The sequence below is a fragment of the Eretmochelys imbricata genome, chromosome 8 (assembly GCF_965152235.1).
Source record: "Eretmochelys imbricata isolate rEreImb1 chromosome 8, rEreImb1.hap1, whole genome shotgun sequence".
In the NCBI taxonomy this organism is placed as follows: Eukaryota; Metazoa; Chordata; order Testudines; family Cheloniidae; genus Eretmochelys; species Eretmochelys imbricata.
In genome coordinates, this window is record NC_135579.1 from 79,108,802 (window position 1) to 79,125,595 (window position 16,794).

At 43.6% G+C, this 16,794-nt stretch overlaps 1 protein-coding gene across 1 annotated transcript; it reads left to right on the forward strand.

Annotated features, from left to right (window-relative positions):
• The first annotated feature begins 2,125 nt into the window (after positions 1 to 2,125).
• On the forward strand, positions 2,126 to 7,354 carry C8H1orf52 (chromosome 8 C1orf52 homolog). The gene is made up of 3 exons (XM_077823789.1): positions 2,126 to 2,543; positions 3,636 to 3,843; positions 6,646 to 7,354. The coding sequence occupies exons 1-3, from the start codon at positions 2,271 to 2,273 to the stop codon at positions 6,720 to 6,722; spliced, it is 558 nt and encodes a 185-aa protein (XP_077679915.1). The 5' UTR covers positions 2,126 to 2,270; the 3' UTR covers positions 6,723 to 7,354.
• Positions 7,355 to 16,794: the final 9,440 nt, after the last annotated feature.

Consider the following 16,794-nt stretch of genomic DNA (forward strand, 5'->3'; position numbering starts at 1 on the left):
CTGTTGGCTAAGGTAGAATTATACTCACCTGGGGAAGAACACACATCTTTAAAATGGAAAAGGTAGAAAGAAAAGGAGTACTTGTGGCACCTTAGAGACAAACAAATTTATCTGAGCATAAGCTTTCATGAGCTACAGCTCACTTCATCAGAAAGCTTACGTTCAAATAAATTTGTTATTCTCTAAGGTACCACAAGTACTCCTTTTCTTTTTGTGGATATAGACTAACAGGGCTGCTACTCTAAAACTTGGAAAAGGTAGGAGGCTGGAGAGCTTCTGACCCAAGTTTGTGGGTCTAAGCAAGGGATAATGTTATTTTTAAAACAATTACCTAAAATGATTTCGATACACCCCTTAATATTAGGGTAAACACAGTTTAATATCTCTACAGTGGAGTTAGCTGGTTATATAACCTAGGTGTTTAATCTCCCTCAACTAATGTGATAGTAATTGTTAAACTAGGTGTTAAGGGTGTTAGCTAGGTAGAATTTTAAAAAGGCGGCACTGGCCTTATCTACATGACTTTTCAAACAACATATTAGAACATGTTTGAAAAGTTTAGTGTAGAGAAAGCATTGTATATTTTAACACAGGCTAAGTGGTTGGGTTAAAGCTTAAGTTCCTACGGAGGTGACCAGTTTAGCATGTTTTAAAGCAATGGTTCTCAAACTTTTGTACTGGTGACCCTTTCACACAGCAAGCCTCTGAGTGCGACCCCCCCCTTATAAATTAAAAATACTTTTTTATATATTTAACACCATTATAAATGCTGGATGCAAAGTGGAGTTTGGGATGCAAGCTGACAGCTTGTGACCCCTCCCCTTATATAATAAGCTCATGACCCCCTGAGGGGTCCCAACCCTCAGTTTGAGAACCCCTGTTTTAAAGATTTGTCTATACTAGATTTTTAATTAGACTGTTAGTTCACACGCTTTTTATTCTTCTCTAGATAAGGTCTGTGAGCGTGTGTGTATATATATATATATATTTTTAAAGCAAATATATTTCTCAGCATTACCTCCTGTGTCGAATCAAATAACTGTAAAATGTAAGCTCCAATAAGTTTGCCTTTGTTGTACAATGTAGCCTACTCGTGAATACAAACAAGATCTCAGCTGAGGCAAACAAAATAGAGTGGCTCTTAGTTTTTCCATCAAATATAGGAGTACTCTAACTCCAAATTTGTCTATTTGCCTGAAGCTAATAAGAGAACACTAAAAATAAAATAAGCTTATTGGAATCCACATGAAAATAAAGGGTTAGAGCTTATTGTACTATCCATTGTTATGGAATAACCTACCCAGAGGGCTTTTTTACACTAACTTAGTGGTTCTCAAACTGTGGGCTGGAACCCCAAAGTGGGTCACAATCCCATTTCAATGGCTTCACCAGGGCTGGCTGAGACTTGCTGGGGTCCCAGGGCTTTAGCCTTCAGCAGTGCGGCTCAGGTTATAGGGGCCCCCTATGCAGTGGGCCTTCTGCTTTGCACCCCCCACCCCAGGCTTCTGTCTCCCCTCCTGGGGTCATCTAGTAATTTTTGTTGTCCAAGGGGGAGTTCATGGTGCAATGAAGTTTGAGAACCCATGCACTAGCCCTTATCAATTAGTGACCGGCCTATTGTACACGCTGAAGCATGAGAGGCTTGTGATTTTCAAAGCAGTCAATCAAGGCTGTCTATCCCTACTCTTACTTGTGCATGTTCTCATCAACTTCAATATCTACTACGCCTCTTTAATGAGTCCTACAGGTTAATGAAGAGTGGCGTGGAAACCACATTTTCCTTTGATCCGTTTTCAATCGGTTTTCTAGCAGTGTCTTTGAATGTCCTCTTCGCTGTTTTGTTACTGTGATGAGGAAAACGATGGGGCAGGGCCACCTGTACCCGGCCGGCATCTTCTTGTACCGCGCCCGCATGTTCCCCCATCCGATCGCTAAACAGTCCCCGCCCTCCCGCGTGCTGAGCTCTCCCCACCGCTCCGCTCCTGGGGCTGCCCAGCTGCGGCCTCTTCAGGGCCTGGCCCCTCCTCCCTCAGCTTCCGGGCCGGGGCAGAGCCCCGCCGGGGTGTCCGCCCCCTCGCGGGCAGCGGGACCCCGGTGTGGGAGGGAGCCGCTGCTCGGGGACGGCGGGGCAGTTACCTCGGGGAGGGCGGCGTTCCTGGCGGTCGGCCGCGGGAGGGAGCCTGGCTCCGCCGGCCTCTCTCGCTCCCGGAACCTTTGGTTCCAGGCCGGGTTTCCGCGGCCGGCGGGGTGTCCCCAGTGCCAGCCCCGCCATGGCGGCGGAGGGGAAGGATCCGCTCGGCTACTTCGCGGCCTACGGCAGCGACAGCAGCAGCAGCTCCAGCTCGGACGCCGAGAGCGAGGAGCCGCGCGCCGCTGGGGGAGAGGCGGCCGGGGAGGCGGCCGGGGTTAGCCCGGGCCGGAAGCCGCGGCTGCCCGGGCCCGACGAGCTGTTCAGGAACGTCTCCCGGCCGCCATCCTTCCTCTATAACCCGCTCAACAAGCAGATCGACTGGGAGCGTCGGGTCGTGCGGGCGCCCGAGGAGGTGAGGCCCGGGGCGGCCCCGTGTGGGGGCTCCGGGGTAACGCGCGCGGCCTCCCCCAGCGGCGCGGCTCTCGGGTCGAGCCCTGCCCTGCGTGCGGCCCTCCCGGCCCTGGGCTGCTGGGCGCGGTGAGCCCGAGCGGCACCACAGTGAGCCCCAGGCCACTGCGAACAGCTGAGCGGAGGCTCTCCCGCCCCCTAGGAGCCAATGGCCATTGCGGGCGGGGGGCTCCAGAGTTATCAGACTCCCGCTAGTCAAAGACACGGTGATGCTTTTCAGCAGGGATTCTCAACCTATTTATCCTTGTGGGCCCTAGGTCGAGAACCAACCGCCCCCCCCCCCCGCGCTGCCCAATAAACCCCCACATTCCCCTGTGCCCAGCACCCCCAGCCCAGAGACCCCTCTACAGAAGGGAGGGTAGCCTAAAACCTGGAGGTGCACCCCGTCCCCACAACCCTGCCCAGAGACCCACTCTTCTGCACCCTGCCCCCCTACGGCACTCACGAGTCCATTAGGCTGCTAGACACTGTCTCCCCCTCAGCTTCCCCACCCTCTTTCAGACCAGATCAGCAAAATTTGAATTTTTTTTAGCACACAGCTGGGCCCCAGCTGTCTGCTAATTGGGCTGCATGCAGGGTGCAGGTTGAGAAATCACTGCCCTTGAGCAAGGCCCTGGAACAGCACCCTGGTGAGATGGCCAGCCTCTCTTCCTGATAGGGAGAAACGTCAGGGTAGAGCCCTGCAGCCAGATTGGGTAGCAGTAGGAGTGACTATTACGGGGTAAAACAGGAGCTGGATTAAAAAATAGTCCCACATAGGGCTCTAATTCAGGCTTCTCCCCACAGAGTTTATTGAATCTTTGCTATTTTCTTTGGGCTGGGGGCATGGCGTTTAGTTTTCTGGTTTTCCCCTTTGTTGTTTTAGGGGAAAGGCTCTTTCTTGTTTAGTCTCACCAGAGCCCCTTGGGTGACTATTTTTGGTAATCAAGAGATCAGATTTCCTTTGATTTGATGACATAATATGAAGCTCTCGCTTTCTGCTCCACTTTGCTTTGTTGCAATGCATTGTTGTAAACGGTGGTGGTCTCTTCAACAGCCTCCTAAGGAATTCAAAGTGTGGAAGACTAATGCAGTACCACCACCTGAGATTTACAGTATTAAGGAAAAGAAGCCACCACCACCTCCTGAGCTTGATATGGCAATAAAATGGTCTAACATATATGAGGACAATGGTGATGATGCTCCACAGCAAACAAACAAAGTTAACTTTTTACCAGAAGAGGAGCACGAGTCTTCGGAATCAGGTGGGTAATTATCCAATCTGGTGAAGGATTAGCCAACTTTCTGATTGCAGAAAACTAAACACCCTTGTCCTGCCAGACGTTCTGCCCTGGGCTCACTCCATCCCCCTTCCCTCCATTGCTTGCTCTCCCCCACCCTCACTCACTCATTTTCACCAGGCTGCAGCAGGGGATTGGGGTGCTGGAGGGGGCTCAGGACTGGGGTTAGGGTGCAGACTCTGGGAGGGATTTTGGGTGTGGGAGGGGGGCTCAGGGCTGGGGCAAGGGGTTGGGGTGGCAGCACTTACCTCAGGCTGCTCTCAGAAGCAGTGACATGTCCCTCTGGTTCCTAGGTCCAGGGCAGGCAGAGACAGTGCACAAAGTCCTCTGGCTACCCCTGCGCTTAGGAGCCGGAGGGACATGCTGGCCACTTCCAAGAGCTGGCCTCTGCAATCAACTGGACTTTTAGCGGCCTGGCCAGCAGTGCTGACTGGAGCCTCCAGGGTCCCTTTTTGACTAGGTGTTTTGGTTGAAAACCGGGCTCCTGGCAATCCTAGAAGGGTCTGAAAAGTAAAAAGAGATGGTTCTTTTTGGGTGTGTATTATGTGATCTGCTTTTAGTTTGGTCTTCCTGGGTTTCCTTCTTTCCCCTCCTCCAAAAGAGGCAATATCTAATATATGGTAAGTTAGTCCTATACCAGTGGCTCTAGAAGGATTATGTATAAAATCCTGTTATAAAATTTCCTCTTATTAGGATGAAAATCATAATGATTTTAGTTTTTCTAAGCCGGTGTTCAGAAACTTACCAGAAAGGGACAAATAAACCATTTTCCAAGCAATCATGTGCTATAGAGCTAATTTATAGGTTGTTTCAGGATGCAGTCCCAGGGAGCTTAGTTACATTAATTGTCTCTCTTGCTCTTGTGGTCGTTAAGTGTTCTCTTGCTCATATTTTGCTGTTCCAAAATCCTGTTTGAAGCTTCTCTTTTATCAAACATTTGGTTTTGTTATATTGAACTTTTAACTTGGAAAAAGAGATGAAATAATAATAATGCAATACATACCTGATTATAAAGGGTCAAGATGCTCATAGGATAAATGCCATATAAAGTTAAAGCATCCAAACTTCATAAATCAAAGCTTGAAACCATTGATGGCCTCATAGTTCAAGGCCCGCCCTATAATTATTAAGTCATTAAAAATGTACTATCTGCTTTAATGAACCAAGAGTAAGTTCAGTTCCTACATTAAATGTTTCTTTGATTGCTCTTTCTTCTCCAGGTAGTTGTGACATAATATGGCCGTGCTTTCCACAGTCACATATGTACTAAGCTTAACATGAATGTGAATAAAAAGTGGATTTGCTGAGTGCTGCTTCCTGTGCTGGAGAGAGAGATGTTAATACAAAATACAAATAAGGTGGTGCATGTCACCAGGCTCCGCTGTAGAGATCTTTGGGAGAAGGCCACTGGTGGCCTGCTGTTCTTCCTCCTCTCGTACCTCTCTAAGCCAGAGCAATACTATCTCGCTGCCTTATTTTCTTCCTCTCTTCACAAAATTATGTTGTCTGTGGTTCAGCGGCAAGGTTAGATCCATAGTATTAGCTCAGCGTGCGTCATGTCTTTCCTGGCATGAATTGAAGCTGGCACTGTAATGGTCTGCTCCACTCCTCATCACATCAGCAAAATGAATCCAGCCCCTACCTCCAATGGAGAAGTAATGGCAGGGTCTGCAGAATATTTTTAACGTTCAGTCTGTAGTTTTTGGTTTTTTTTTTTACTCTTAACAATTTCAGACAGGTTTTACATTCAAAACTTTAAAAGAAAATTTAGTTATGAGAACTACTGCTGTGTTTCAACCCAGAAGTAGCTGTATTTCAGTGGTAGACCAGGTTATTTGTATTTATGATGTTTGTAAAGTACTTCAGGATAAAAGGAGCTATGTAAATGAAAGTTTTTGTTTGTTTGTTTTTTAGAAGGGCATCTATAATACATGCACCTAAACATCTTGATACCGTAGGTTGGAAGAATTGGCCATATATGTCATTGAATGTTCGTTTTTGTCAACTATGTATTAAATGTGTTTGTGTGTGAGAATAACTCAAGACAAGCTGTAAAGAACGGAGCTAAAAGTAGAAAATGTTTCTTGTGAAACATCCAGTATTGTCTCTGATATCAGGTACTTAGGCTTGCTCATTGAGAGATTGATTGACAAAGGGAGCATCATCATCTGAGGATGGTATCCAACTGCTTTCTACAGTTTCACTCAGAATATTCTCTCCCATGTGCTGATTGGCTGTTTGTTCCTGCTCCCTTTTCCTCCCACTCTTCGTTTTGCCTGCCCTGCGTGCTCCCCTTCTTCCTTCCCTCTTCACCACTGTCCTGTTCTCCTTCCTTTGTGTCCCCTCCTAACAAAATCCCACCCAAAGATTAAAAAGAAATTGTACAACAAACATGACCTTTGCAGACCATCACTCTCTGCTTGCATGTAATATTTCTCTTCCTATCCTTGGTCTGTCTTGTCTTATTTAAATTGTTAGATCTTTGGGGCAGGAACTATCTCCTTCTGTTTGTACAATGCCTAGCATGATTGGCCCCTAGTCACTACCATAATAAAAATAATAAATCTTTCCTACTATCATTTTGGTCCATTCCAAGAGTGAGGATGTTATCAGCCAGTCCTAGTGTGTGTGATTCCAACATATCTTCAGAAGTGGGAAAAATAAGTTGGTTTGGTGAGAGGCTAGGGTATGTGACAACACATCTAACTTTCCAGCTTGAGTTCACATATTGTACTTGCGTTAATTGACACCATGTTTTATTTAAAGATGAAGAAAAAGATGAACCAACTTCTGCTAAGAAACGCAAACTAGACACTGGAGAAGAGACTAAGAGGAAGAAGTAATAAGCAGGATGAACTGCATTTGGCCCCCTATGGACATGTCGTGAACTTTGATTCCTCTGCTGAAATGGGAAACAAATATACTTTCACCTAACTTATATCATATGTTGTTCAGAGATTTTTTTATTTCCATAGAATATTTGCCACTTGGAAAGCACAAGAGTTCGTGGATCAGTATTGTGATAAAACCTGTATCCACTGAACAAAAATTAAGTCCATGTAATCAATTCATTTAAAACACATTTTTTTAAAGTATTGTGAGGAATATTTGTGCTCGTACAGGTTATAGGGTTTTGTGGTATTCTCTTTATCCACAAACTTGTGATGTGAGCTTTTCTCAGCTGACCTGCCATTGTGCTAAAAACCTTTTATAAAGGAACATATTTTTTAAAATGTTGTTTTAAGTAACATACTGTGGTACATGTTTAACCAATGCTGTTTTGAAATGTATGTAAAAAGTGTAAATATGTAGGTCACCTGAAATTAAAACTACCTGTGAAAATGTATATAGCTTAGCTGTTTAATATGCAATGTAATGGACAAATTCTATACTGTGTGTGTTTTAGCAGTATGTTAGAGATGCTTGACAGATTCTTCGTGGTTTGATATGTAATAAATTGAGAGTTACCGCTTCATTTAGGACACTGATCTTCAAAAATGTACTTGAAAAGTGAGTTTGCTTTGAAATCTGTGCTGGATACCACTATGTTGTTGCCTGCAGCAATGGCTCATGAGGTTAAATGATGTGAGGAAAATTGTCAATATTGCAGAATGGGATCAATTTATGTATTCTCAAAGTGGAGAACAAAACTGACATGCATGCTAAAAACAAAAGTTGTCATGGCTCAACTTCAGCACACAATGATTATTGTCAAATACATCCCCTTCAGTACAAAATAACAATATGAAGTTCAGGTGAATTTTATACACAACCAGAAACGGAGGAGGTCTGCAGCAAGCAAGCAATTTGGGTCTTTTTATTGCTCCCATTGCAGAATCTAGTCAAGCAATATGCCCTCCTGATTCACATCTTTTCAGAGGGCTTTACGCATATCTGAGAATAAATGGTACCTAAGACCTAATCATGCGATCAGAAATGATTCAGGTTCAATGGTAGGAGTGGGACAGTGATTTCATGGGGCATAGCCACACACTGTGACAGTTTAGGAACTGTGGAATGCTGCAGCCATTTGAAATTAGAATGTAAATACCTAATTGTGACCAGCCACCCATAGTGTGAAATTGCCCCTAGTTTTAATAATCACACAAGGGAAGAAATTCAGCTTTTTGTTTAATTCAAAAAGAGCGCATCTGCAGCACAATACTCATACACCATAGCGAAGACTGCTATGACTGTAACTGACATAGTACTTCTGTCAACACGCAGGTAGATACAGATTACTTAGCCTGACTCTGGGTACTCTTTGTTCATGAGATTAGGTGGTCTCATTAAGCATTATGTTTTTGAGCCTGTTAATTTTACAAATGTGTTAAACGTGAAGCTGGTGTCTGTGAATGATCAGGCTAGACCCAACCTTCTCTCTTCATCCTCAGGATCACTGGAGTTGGGGGTGTTGTTCTTCAAAGGATGTGTTATGAAGAATCCTTAAATCCAGGTCAAGGAGGAACTTCAGTTTTGATTACAAGTATAGCGATAGCTGGATTGGAAGAGTGATACTGAGATTCTCTTCAGCCGTGAAATCAAATAGGTCAGTTTTGTGGGTGTGCTATTCTGCTCCCTGTGGTCTAGTTAGCAAGATGCAGGACCCCTTCTCCTGGGTGCTAGCTGATCTAACAAGGAGGCTTTGGAAATTCTGCCTTAATTACCAGATCCCAGTAAATGCAGAGAATATCCTGAGGTTAGCCAAGATGAGCTGATTTTTTATACTAGAGAGATTCAACCTGCTCAAACCTCACAGGTGAAGTGGTCCAAGGGATTCACTAATGTTTGTATCCTGTAATGATCTCTTTGGCTGCTGCCTGAAATAGCTGAAACAATTCCATAGCTGTACTTTAAAGCCAGGGACCTTGGCAGTAGATCCATGTCTGCAGTAGTGGCATGACAAAGAGGCTTTTGTCTTCATATTATTTGCTTCATTACCCTAGTAGCAACTTGGGCAAGGATCAGCATGTGATGATGGTACTTACCAGTGACTCCTGTTTGGCCTTGGAACTCAGAGAGTATAATGATGTGGATAATATCCAGCCTTATTGAAACTAACAGCTTCCAACCTGTTTGGCTGTTAGTGGCAGGAACCATGTCTAACCTGCAACAGGAGTTAATTAATAATAGTGCTATGTTGGAGGTTGGGTGAAACCTTGTTGAAGCTGGTGCATGATAGCTCTCTATTCAGGATAAATATAGGAAGCAACTTTTAGAGTAAGATAGCTGAAACAACAGAAGCACTACTCAAAACACAGACCACATGCAAGGCTGCAGCCAGTCAGAAATTGAGCTCTGTGTGTTGCTAGGGGCTGACTGCAAATGTAGGAGGCTTAGTATTGATTGGTGGTGGAGTGTGTCTGTGGGCAGAAGCAGCCAGCAAGAGAAGCACTGGAACATAGCCCTGTGAGAAAGCTAAGAGGAAGAACTTTTTGGGAGGGCGGCTGGCTGGAAAGAGGCTTGGAACTGTGAGCAGATAAATTGCCTTTTGTTGTTTGATTCCTACCATTTTCAGAGAAATAGGATTTTGTATATTCTTCGTAAATAAACAAGATGGCAGCAAAGAAATATCTGACTCTATTGTCAATTTCTCTTCCTAAGAGAAACAACCTGCCCTCCTCCCCAATATTAGCTAAGGACTCAAGTCAGAAGGGGTAACTAATATTTAGCATGTATCACTTTTCATCTTTTGATTTGTAATAATAATGCCTAGGTCTTATATAGCACATTTCATCAATAGATCTGAAAGTGCTTTACAATGAAGGTCAATATCATTATCCCTGTTTTACAGATGGGAAAACTGAGGGACAGACCAGTGAAGTGACTTTCCCAAGCTTACGCAGCAACCAGTAGCAGAGTTGAGAATACAACCCAGAACTCAAGTGCCGGCTGAGTCCTCTACCCATTATACCATATCCCGGGCCTGCTGGGTGATCTTGGGCAAGTCACTTCATCTCTTTCTACTTCAGTTTCTCCATCTGTGATAGAGGATAATGGAGATGAATTATACTGACCTCCTTTGCAAGGACTGTTGATATCCAGTGATAAAAAATTCTATATAAGAGCTAGATATTAACGTTATTATGCATTGCCAGGTCCCCTGATCCTACACTGGCACTTTAGCCTCCTAGCAGTTTGAAGGTAGAACCACATCTGTCAGTCACTATCTCAGAAATATGTTCCAGCTGTTAAAGAGCCACAGAGCACAGGAACCAATTTTCTTTTTTATTTCTTCAGCTATCTTGATATCCATAACCTTCCTCATAAAAATAACAAGGAAAGGCTGTTCCTGTCTTGTCTGAAGAAAGGAAATGTTCAGGTGAGCATGAATAAATAGTCTATTCCTCAAGATATCTTACAGTGGGATTTTGGCAGGGAGAGCTGTGAAATAAGCAAGAATCCTGGGAATAAAGTTCTAACACAGGGGTGGGGAAGATGATGATAAGGGGTTGTCTATGAATGAAGCCCTCAAATAAATTGGTTAGTCTCTAAGGTGCCAAAAGTACTCCTTTTCTTTTTGTGAATACAGACTAACACGGCTGTTACTCTGAAACCTCTGTGTTCTGTCATCCTAAGACTATCTTCAGTTATAAGGGTCCTGGATGTTTCCCAATTTTTATTTATAATAAAATATTTATATTTATTTACTAGGAGTGCTAAATTGGTATCTGGTTTTTCACACTAGCTTTAACTAGGTGTCTAAGCTTTCTATATTTTACTGCCATACAATAGGACTGTTATCCATCAGGTGAGCAAGCACTAGCTGCTTATCTCCTTTGTAAAACTGTACCTTCCAATGTCAGCTCCTAGTCTAGCTAGCTGTCTTTAGATGAGTTATGAAACAGGCATGGAGTAATTGAATTAATAGAGAGAGATATGGGGCATTGTGTTGGGTTATCCAGCAGTTATCAGGCGAGGGTTACTATTCTCTACCTGAGTAAATATCACAACCGTAGGCCCTTAGCAAAAAGATAATCAAAGAATCTGTCCACAAGGGAAGTATGCCTGGGTCCAGCTTTGTTAAATTAAGTAATTTCCCCAGCACATGAGGTGCTTTGAGGAACTTGGTTAGATGATAAGAGGGATTGGTTGCTCTTTTGGGGCTAGGAAAAGAAATGCTTGTAGGATCTTGAAACTCTTTGCACAGTTGTTCCTTGGGTAATTTAGAAACAAGCTGAAAGAAGTTTTTTGAGCTCTCAGTTTTAACTTCTGACGAACTTGTGTGATGATCTCTGGAAAAGCCAGTTTGATAGATGGACATCAAGAATCTGGTGCAGTAGTTTTTATGCTCAAAAGGGGCTTGTTTGGTCAAGGCATAAATGTTGGTTATGTGAAGTCTGTGGCTAGCATGGTACAATATCCTATGTATGGTAGCTGGGTTCAGACACTTCTAACACAATTTAGTTTCAGCATCGCTTTGTATCTTCTGTGTTGCTTATCTTAAAAGGAATGCTTAATAATAATAATAATTAATAATAATTAATTACTAATAAACATCTGACTCTTATTTTTGCCTTTAATCAGCAGATTTCATAGCACTTGATTGTAAGGAGCCTCAAGCCATTATTTTACCATTGTGATCTCCCCCCACCGAGTGGAAGCTTTCTTGAAAAGTCTGTTTTTTAATAAAGATTTCCCATTCTCTTTCCTTAGCCCATGTCTTCCATCAGCTCCTTAAACTATAGAATTTACAGTAGTGGCAGACTAGCTATGTGAATTCTGCAGGATAATTCTGTGGTCTGGATGGATCAGACTAAAGTCTCCATGCATAAATGAGAAACAGACTTGATCCATGAGCAAGCTTTTGTTGCACTGTTTTTCATGATGCTATTGGCTTGAAGGGGAAGGGGAGGAGTTGCTCCTCAAGCCAGCCTTTACAAACAGAAAGGGGTGTAGGGTGCGGGTGGTCAAAGTAGGCTCTGTTGGCCAAAAGCTTCCATATTAAATTGCTACTAAGTAGTAATAACTCCTCTTTAGGTGTTTATTAACATCCTGTGTCTTTCTTCAAGTTTCTGCTCTGGGAGAATAATAATCATAGGACTGGAATAATCTGCTGCTGTACTCAAACCATCAGTCAGTTAGGGAAAATGCACAAATAACTGTTGGGGATTGATAAACTGTGATCTTTAAAACTATATTTTCAGTGCTAATTCTTAGAAAGTCAGAAGAGGTTCTGTTGTTTTAAGTTGCTTATACCTTTGGTGATTGCTAAGGATGAGGTGTATAAAAGTGTTGATGGATTATTAGGAAGATTGAGGTTTTTTGTAAAGGTACTGCTGGCATTCAGCTGGCAGATGTCCTCTTGGCAGTCTGTATGGCACAGAGAACAATAGGTGTTGTAAATAACCCAGATTCCTGTGTGCTTTTAAGCAGGAATGAAATACTGTATTGATCTTACAAAATTTACTTTTTCAGAGAATTTAAATGAGGCAAGACACTGAACGCATATCACTACATAATTAGGATGATGAAGAAATGGAAAGGTGTAATGAATCTGAACCAGTTCATGCTCTAGTTAAAGGGACGGTAGCTCTAAAGTGCTAGACTTACTAACTTTTTTCCAAGGAGAGTCCACTAGTGGGTGTCTAAATTAAGTATGCTCGCAAAATGGCTGTTGTAAAGACACTCATTTTCCATGAATCCAATACCCTACCATTTCAGCAGAGTGTCTTGGGAAAAGGTATGCATCTGTCTTGGATGTTTCCTAGGTTGTGGCCCACAACTTCTTCTGATTCTGTTAAGTTTTCTGTGGTATAGCTTTTGTCTGACTGATGAGCTCTTTAAAGCTACTGTAATTTTTTTAATTTCAATTTGTTTTTAATTCCCTCCAGACAGAGTTACTATAATCTCCACAAAATCAATGAATATTTAGAAGGATCTAACAACAGATTAATGGGGCTAACAAGGTTATCCAAACAGGTTTTATTCTCAACAGGAGCTGTAAGGTTAAAAGTCAGACACAACTGTCTAACAAAAATATTTAGTATTCTGTGGTAGGTCAGCCATTCAATTTTGTAGTACGAACACACACAAGTGATTCAACTCCCTATTTTTGATACAATACACAAAATAGAGGAGAGACCTTAAAGGTCTGTGCTATCCCATTTCTGACATCAGTATTCGAATTTGTGCTTCACAAATATGCATTTGATTATGGATTCCTGGAGAAAGGAGACTGAGTCCCTAAAAGTTCCAAAAGTATGTCAAATCATAGTCCCATTGATCGAATTTATGCAGTTTGGGCCAGGGAGATGCAGATTGGCTCCTAGTGGCATTTTTGAAAGCATCTAGATGCCTAGTTCCTTGGCACTTTTGAAAATCTGCACCTAAATACCTTTACAAATTGGGCCTTTTATGATAATTTACAGAGTGACTTTCAAAGCTTCCAGTTTGAGGGGAAAAAAGCCCAAAATTAATTGTTTATTATCCTGTAACGAAAACTGGTCTAGATTTGGCAAGAGCACACTAAATCTTATTTCTGCCATGTAAAGCATTGTGGAATGTCAACTCAAGTGCATAATTTGCCTTGAAAAGTTCCATTTATCTAATCCCTGCTTTAGCCCACGGAGGGGATCCCTGGCTTCCGCTTTATTAAGAAAAACTAAAACAATGCTCAAGTTGGATGAAACAGTGAAACACTCACTGCCAGCCCTCTGCTCAGCAATGGCAATTCAATGCAGTAATACATGGGTACAGATCAGCAGAAACATGTAGCTAAAGATGGTGAATGAACAAGAATAAACTTCTTTCTTATTAATTGTTTGGAAACCATGTATCACTAAATTAACACTAGGGGCCAAATCGAGACCTGATGTGGGTGTATGCAACTCCACTGACTTCCATGTGGGATTGGAACACATACTGTATCAGTGTAAACCAATAAATGGAGTTGGAGCCACTTATACTTACAATTGCCTGAATGGGGCCCTACGTGCTCAGGTTGCGTTATGGTGAGCCTCAGAAAAATTTCCAGCACCCTCCCTGATGTCGGTCTGGCAGAGAAGCCAGCCTGCTGCCTTATTTCCGAGTGCATTTGTGTAGTACAACATATAATTCACTGCACCCAAACTCCCTTAGAATGCAGTTTGCAAGTGCAAGGTATTTTGGGCATTGTGGTGCTGCTGCACTGGGGATGATTTATAACAGGATTTAATGCAGTTAGGTGCCACAGTTCAATTAGAGCTGACACTAGGCCTATGAAACTCTAACCCTTTTCTCTTCAGCACTCTGTCTATGTTCTCTTCAGAGGCACTGAAGATGAACTCTGCTCCTCAGAACACAAAGTACCTGCAGTAGTACAATGAGAAGAAATGGAGGTACCATGCTGTAGGACTGAACTCTGCCATGTGTTTAGGCTTTTACCTTCAACAACTAAATAGGATTTAATTTTGCACAGGCTGGTTCAGTGTCATGAAATGGGTGAGAAAGAAAATAGTTAGCGTAGTGCTACTTAAAGGGCAAAGGTTACCATATGCTGAGTATGCCCTGGAGCGAACCAAAACGCCTTACCAGATGTGCTGAGACTAGGACTATGTTGTTTGCCATGGAAGTTTTAGTAGTGGATGTTACAGTACCTTCTTCATTGGTTGCTCTGTACTTGAAAGTGTTACTTATGATTCATGAAATTATCTTGAGCATCTTAAATAAAGCAGTTGGATTTAGGGGTGGGAGTATTTCTGGCCATTTACTTTGTTCCCCCGCTCACACCACTACCACTTCCTTAGGGGAAAGTCCTACAAGAATGAGTAGGAATTAATTCAATAATATTCCATATAAATTACTCTAAAAAACTATAGAATGAAATGGGGAAGGAGATCTTATTCTACAGCAGGAATCTCCTTCTCTATTAATTTCTATAGGACTTTCCCATTAGTGCTATCTTTATCTTTAAGACCACACCGATACCTGAATTGTATAAACCAGAACAATTGTCTGGGTACAATTGCTTGCTGTCTGGGTACCTGTTGATCAATTTTAAAATGCTGCCAAACTGAGGGCTTCTTGAAAAATTGCTTATTTTTCTTGATTATGTAGCATGGATTTTTTTTTTAAAACCAGTACAGTCACCAGTCTGTGTTTGTCGTGAAAGAAACAGGCTTAAAAGAGGATGTGTGGTCATTGTGCCCTTTTGGGCCAGGATGACTGAAGTGTAGTCTGGAGTGAAATGTGGCTCCTAAAGCAATATAAGTCTGCCTTGACCGCTTCTTTAGTACTTTGGCACAATCCAGAGACTACAGACACCCATTTGATGCTCTAACCCAGAGGTGGGCAAACTTTTTGGCTTGAGGGCCACCTCTGGGTGGGGAAATTGTATGCAGGGCCATGAATGTAGGGCTGGGGTGCCAGAGGGAGTGTGGAGTGTGGGAAGGGGTGCAATGTGCAGGAAGGGGCTGTGGGCAGGGGGTTAGTGTGCAGGAGGGGGTGGGGAGTGCAGGAGTGGGCTGAGGTGCAGGAAGGGTGTGGCAGGAAGGGTTCGGGGTGTGGGCTCCAGCCTGCCGCTGATTACCTCAAGCGGCTCCGGGGTGACAGTGGTGTGCAGCGGGGCTGAGGCAGACTCCCTGGCCTGCGCCGCTCCCAGAAGTGGCCAGCATATCCGGCAGTGGTTTTTGGGAATGGGGCAGGCGGCTCCGCTGTACCACCCCCGAAGCTCCCATTGGCCGTGGTTTCCCGTTCCCGGAGAATGGAAGCTGTGGCGGGCGGTGCCTGCAGGTGAGAGCAGCGCACAGAGCCCTCTGCCCTCCTTTTTCCCCAGGGGCCGCAGAGATGTAATGTCAGCTGCTTCTGGGAGCAGTGCGGGGCCAGGGCAGGCAGGGAACCTGCCTTAGCCCCGCTGCGCCATGGGGCTGGCAATCCTGCGAGCCGGATTGAAAGCTCAGGTGAGCTGGGTTTGGCCCACGGTCTGTAGTTTGCCCTCCCCTGATCTAACTGGTGGGTTAGTTGTTCTAAGAGCATTGCATGCTGAGAACTGTAGTCACTGCAGGCTACACCTTCATGCTGAAGAGAAGAGCAGCTGGAAATGGCTCCCTTTTATGCAAATTAGATGTTGTCCTCAGGCTCTTTGTAAGTTGCCAGTCTGTTCTCCTCGCTTTGGGAGATGCTTTCGACCCACTGATTAGGTTGTTGTAATACTTGATGCAGGGCATGGGAGGCAGTGAGAACTAGGGAGAGTCTAAGTACTGAGGAATATGGTAGCTTTAGTGCAGCTTTTCCCCCCACTGCCCCCAAATTGGGAATGGTTATCCTAGTGACCCAGAACTAGATCCTGCAAACACTTGTGCACGAAGTTAGCACATGCACAGTTCCATCAAAGTCAATGAGACCCATCTTGTGCTTAAGTGTTGCAGGATCATGGCTAGAGCCTGGAGCTTTGTTATGCCTCTGGTAAAGGAATAAGGAGAATTTTAAAAGTTTTTAGCCTCCGGAGGACAGCTCCCACCACCCCAAATGTATTATTTAAATACAGTTTTGGCAGGCTGACAAATCACATTTTTTATTTTCATTGTGAATCTTCCTTTTGCCAGGAATAGATGTTTGTTGCAAAAGGTGGATTTCCGCTTGCAGGGAAAAACTCATCATTTGGGACAGAGTGGGGAGATTCATTTGTCGTAACCAGGTGCTTGTTGCTGACGGACACAGAGAAATTCTTCTTCAGGTCAAATTTGTGAATATCCTTCAAAAATCTGCCATTTCATATGCAAATATTTAATCAGCAACAATTGACATGGAATTTATATACCACCATGGAAGACATCTTAGAAATGCCTGAGATAAATAATTTACGTCATCAGAGCTATACTAGTAAGGGGGCTTACCACATCTGAATAGGCTAACAGCCCTTTCAGAATGGAAGCGTACATCTCTGAACATTTCATTTACTAACAGAGGAGTGCTGTGACTGGGCTTCCACATTGC

Excerpts from the sequence above, each read along its gene's own strand:
- C8H1orf52 (XM_077823789.1), top strand. The coding sequence starts at position 2,271 with ATGGCGGCGGAGGGGAAGGATCCGCTCGGCTACTTCGCGGCCTACGGC. Across the intron at positions 2,544-3,635 it reads TCGTGCGGGCGCCCGAGGAG|CCTCCTAAGGAATTCAAAGT; the intron begins GTGAGGCCCGGG and ends TCTCTTCAACAG. Across the intron at positions 3,844-6,645 it reads GCACGAGTCTTCGGAATCAG|ATGAAGAAAAAGATGAACCA; the intron begins GTGGGTAATTAT and ends TTTTATTTAAAG.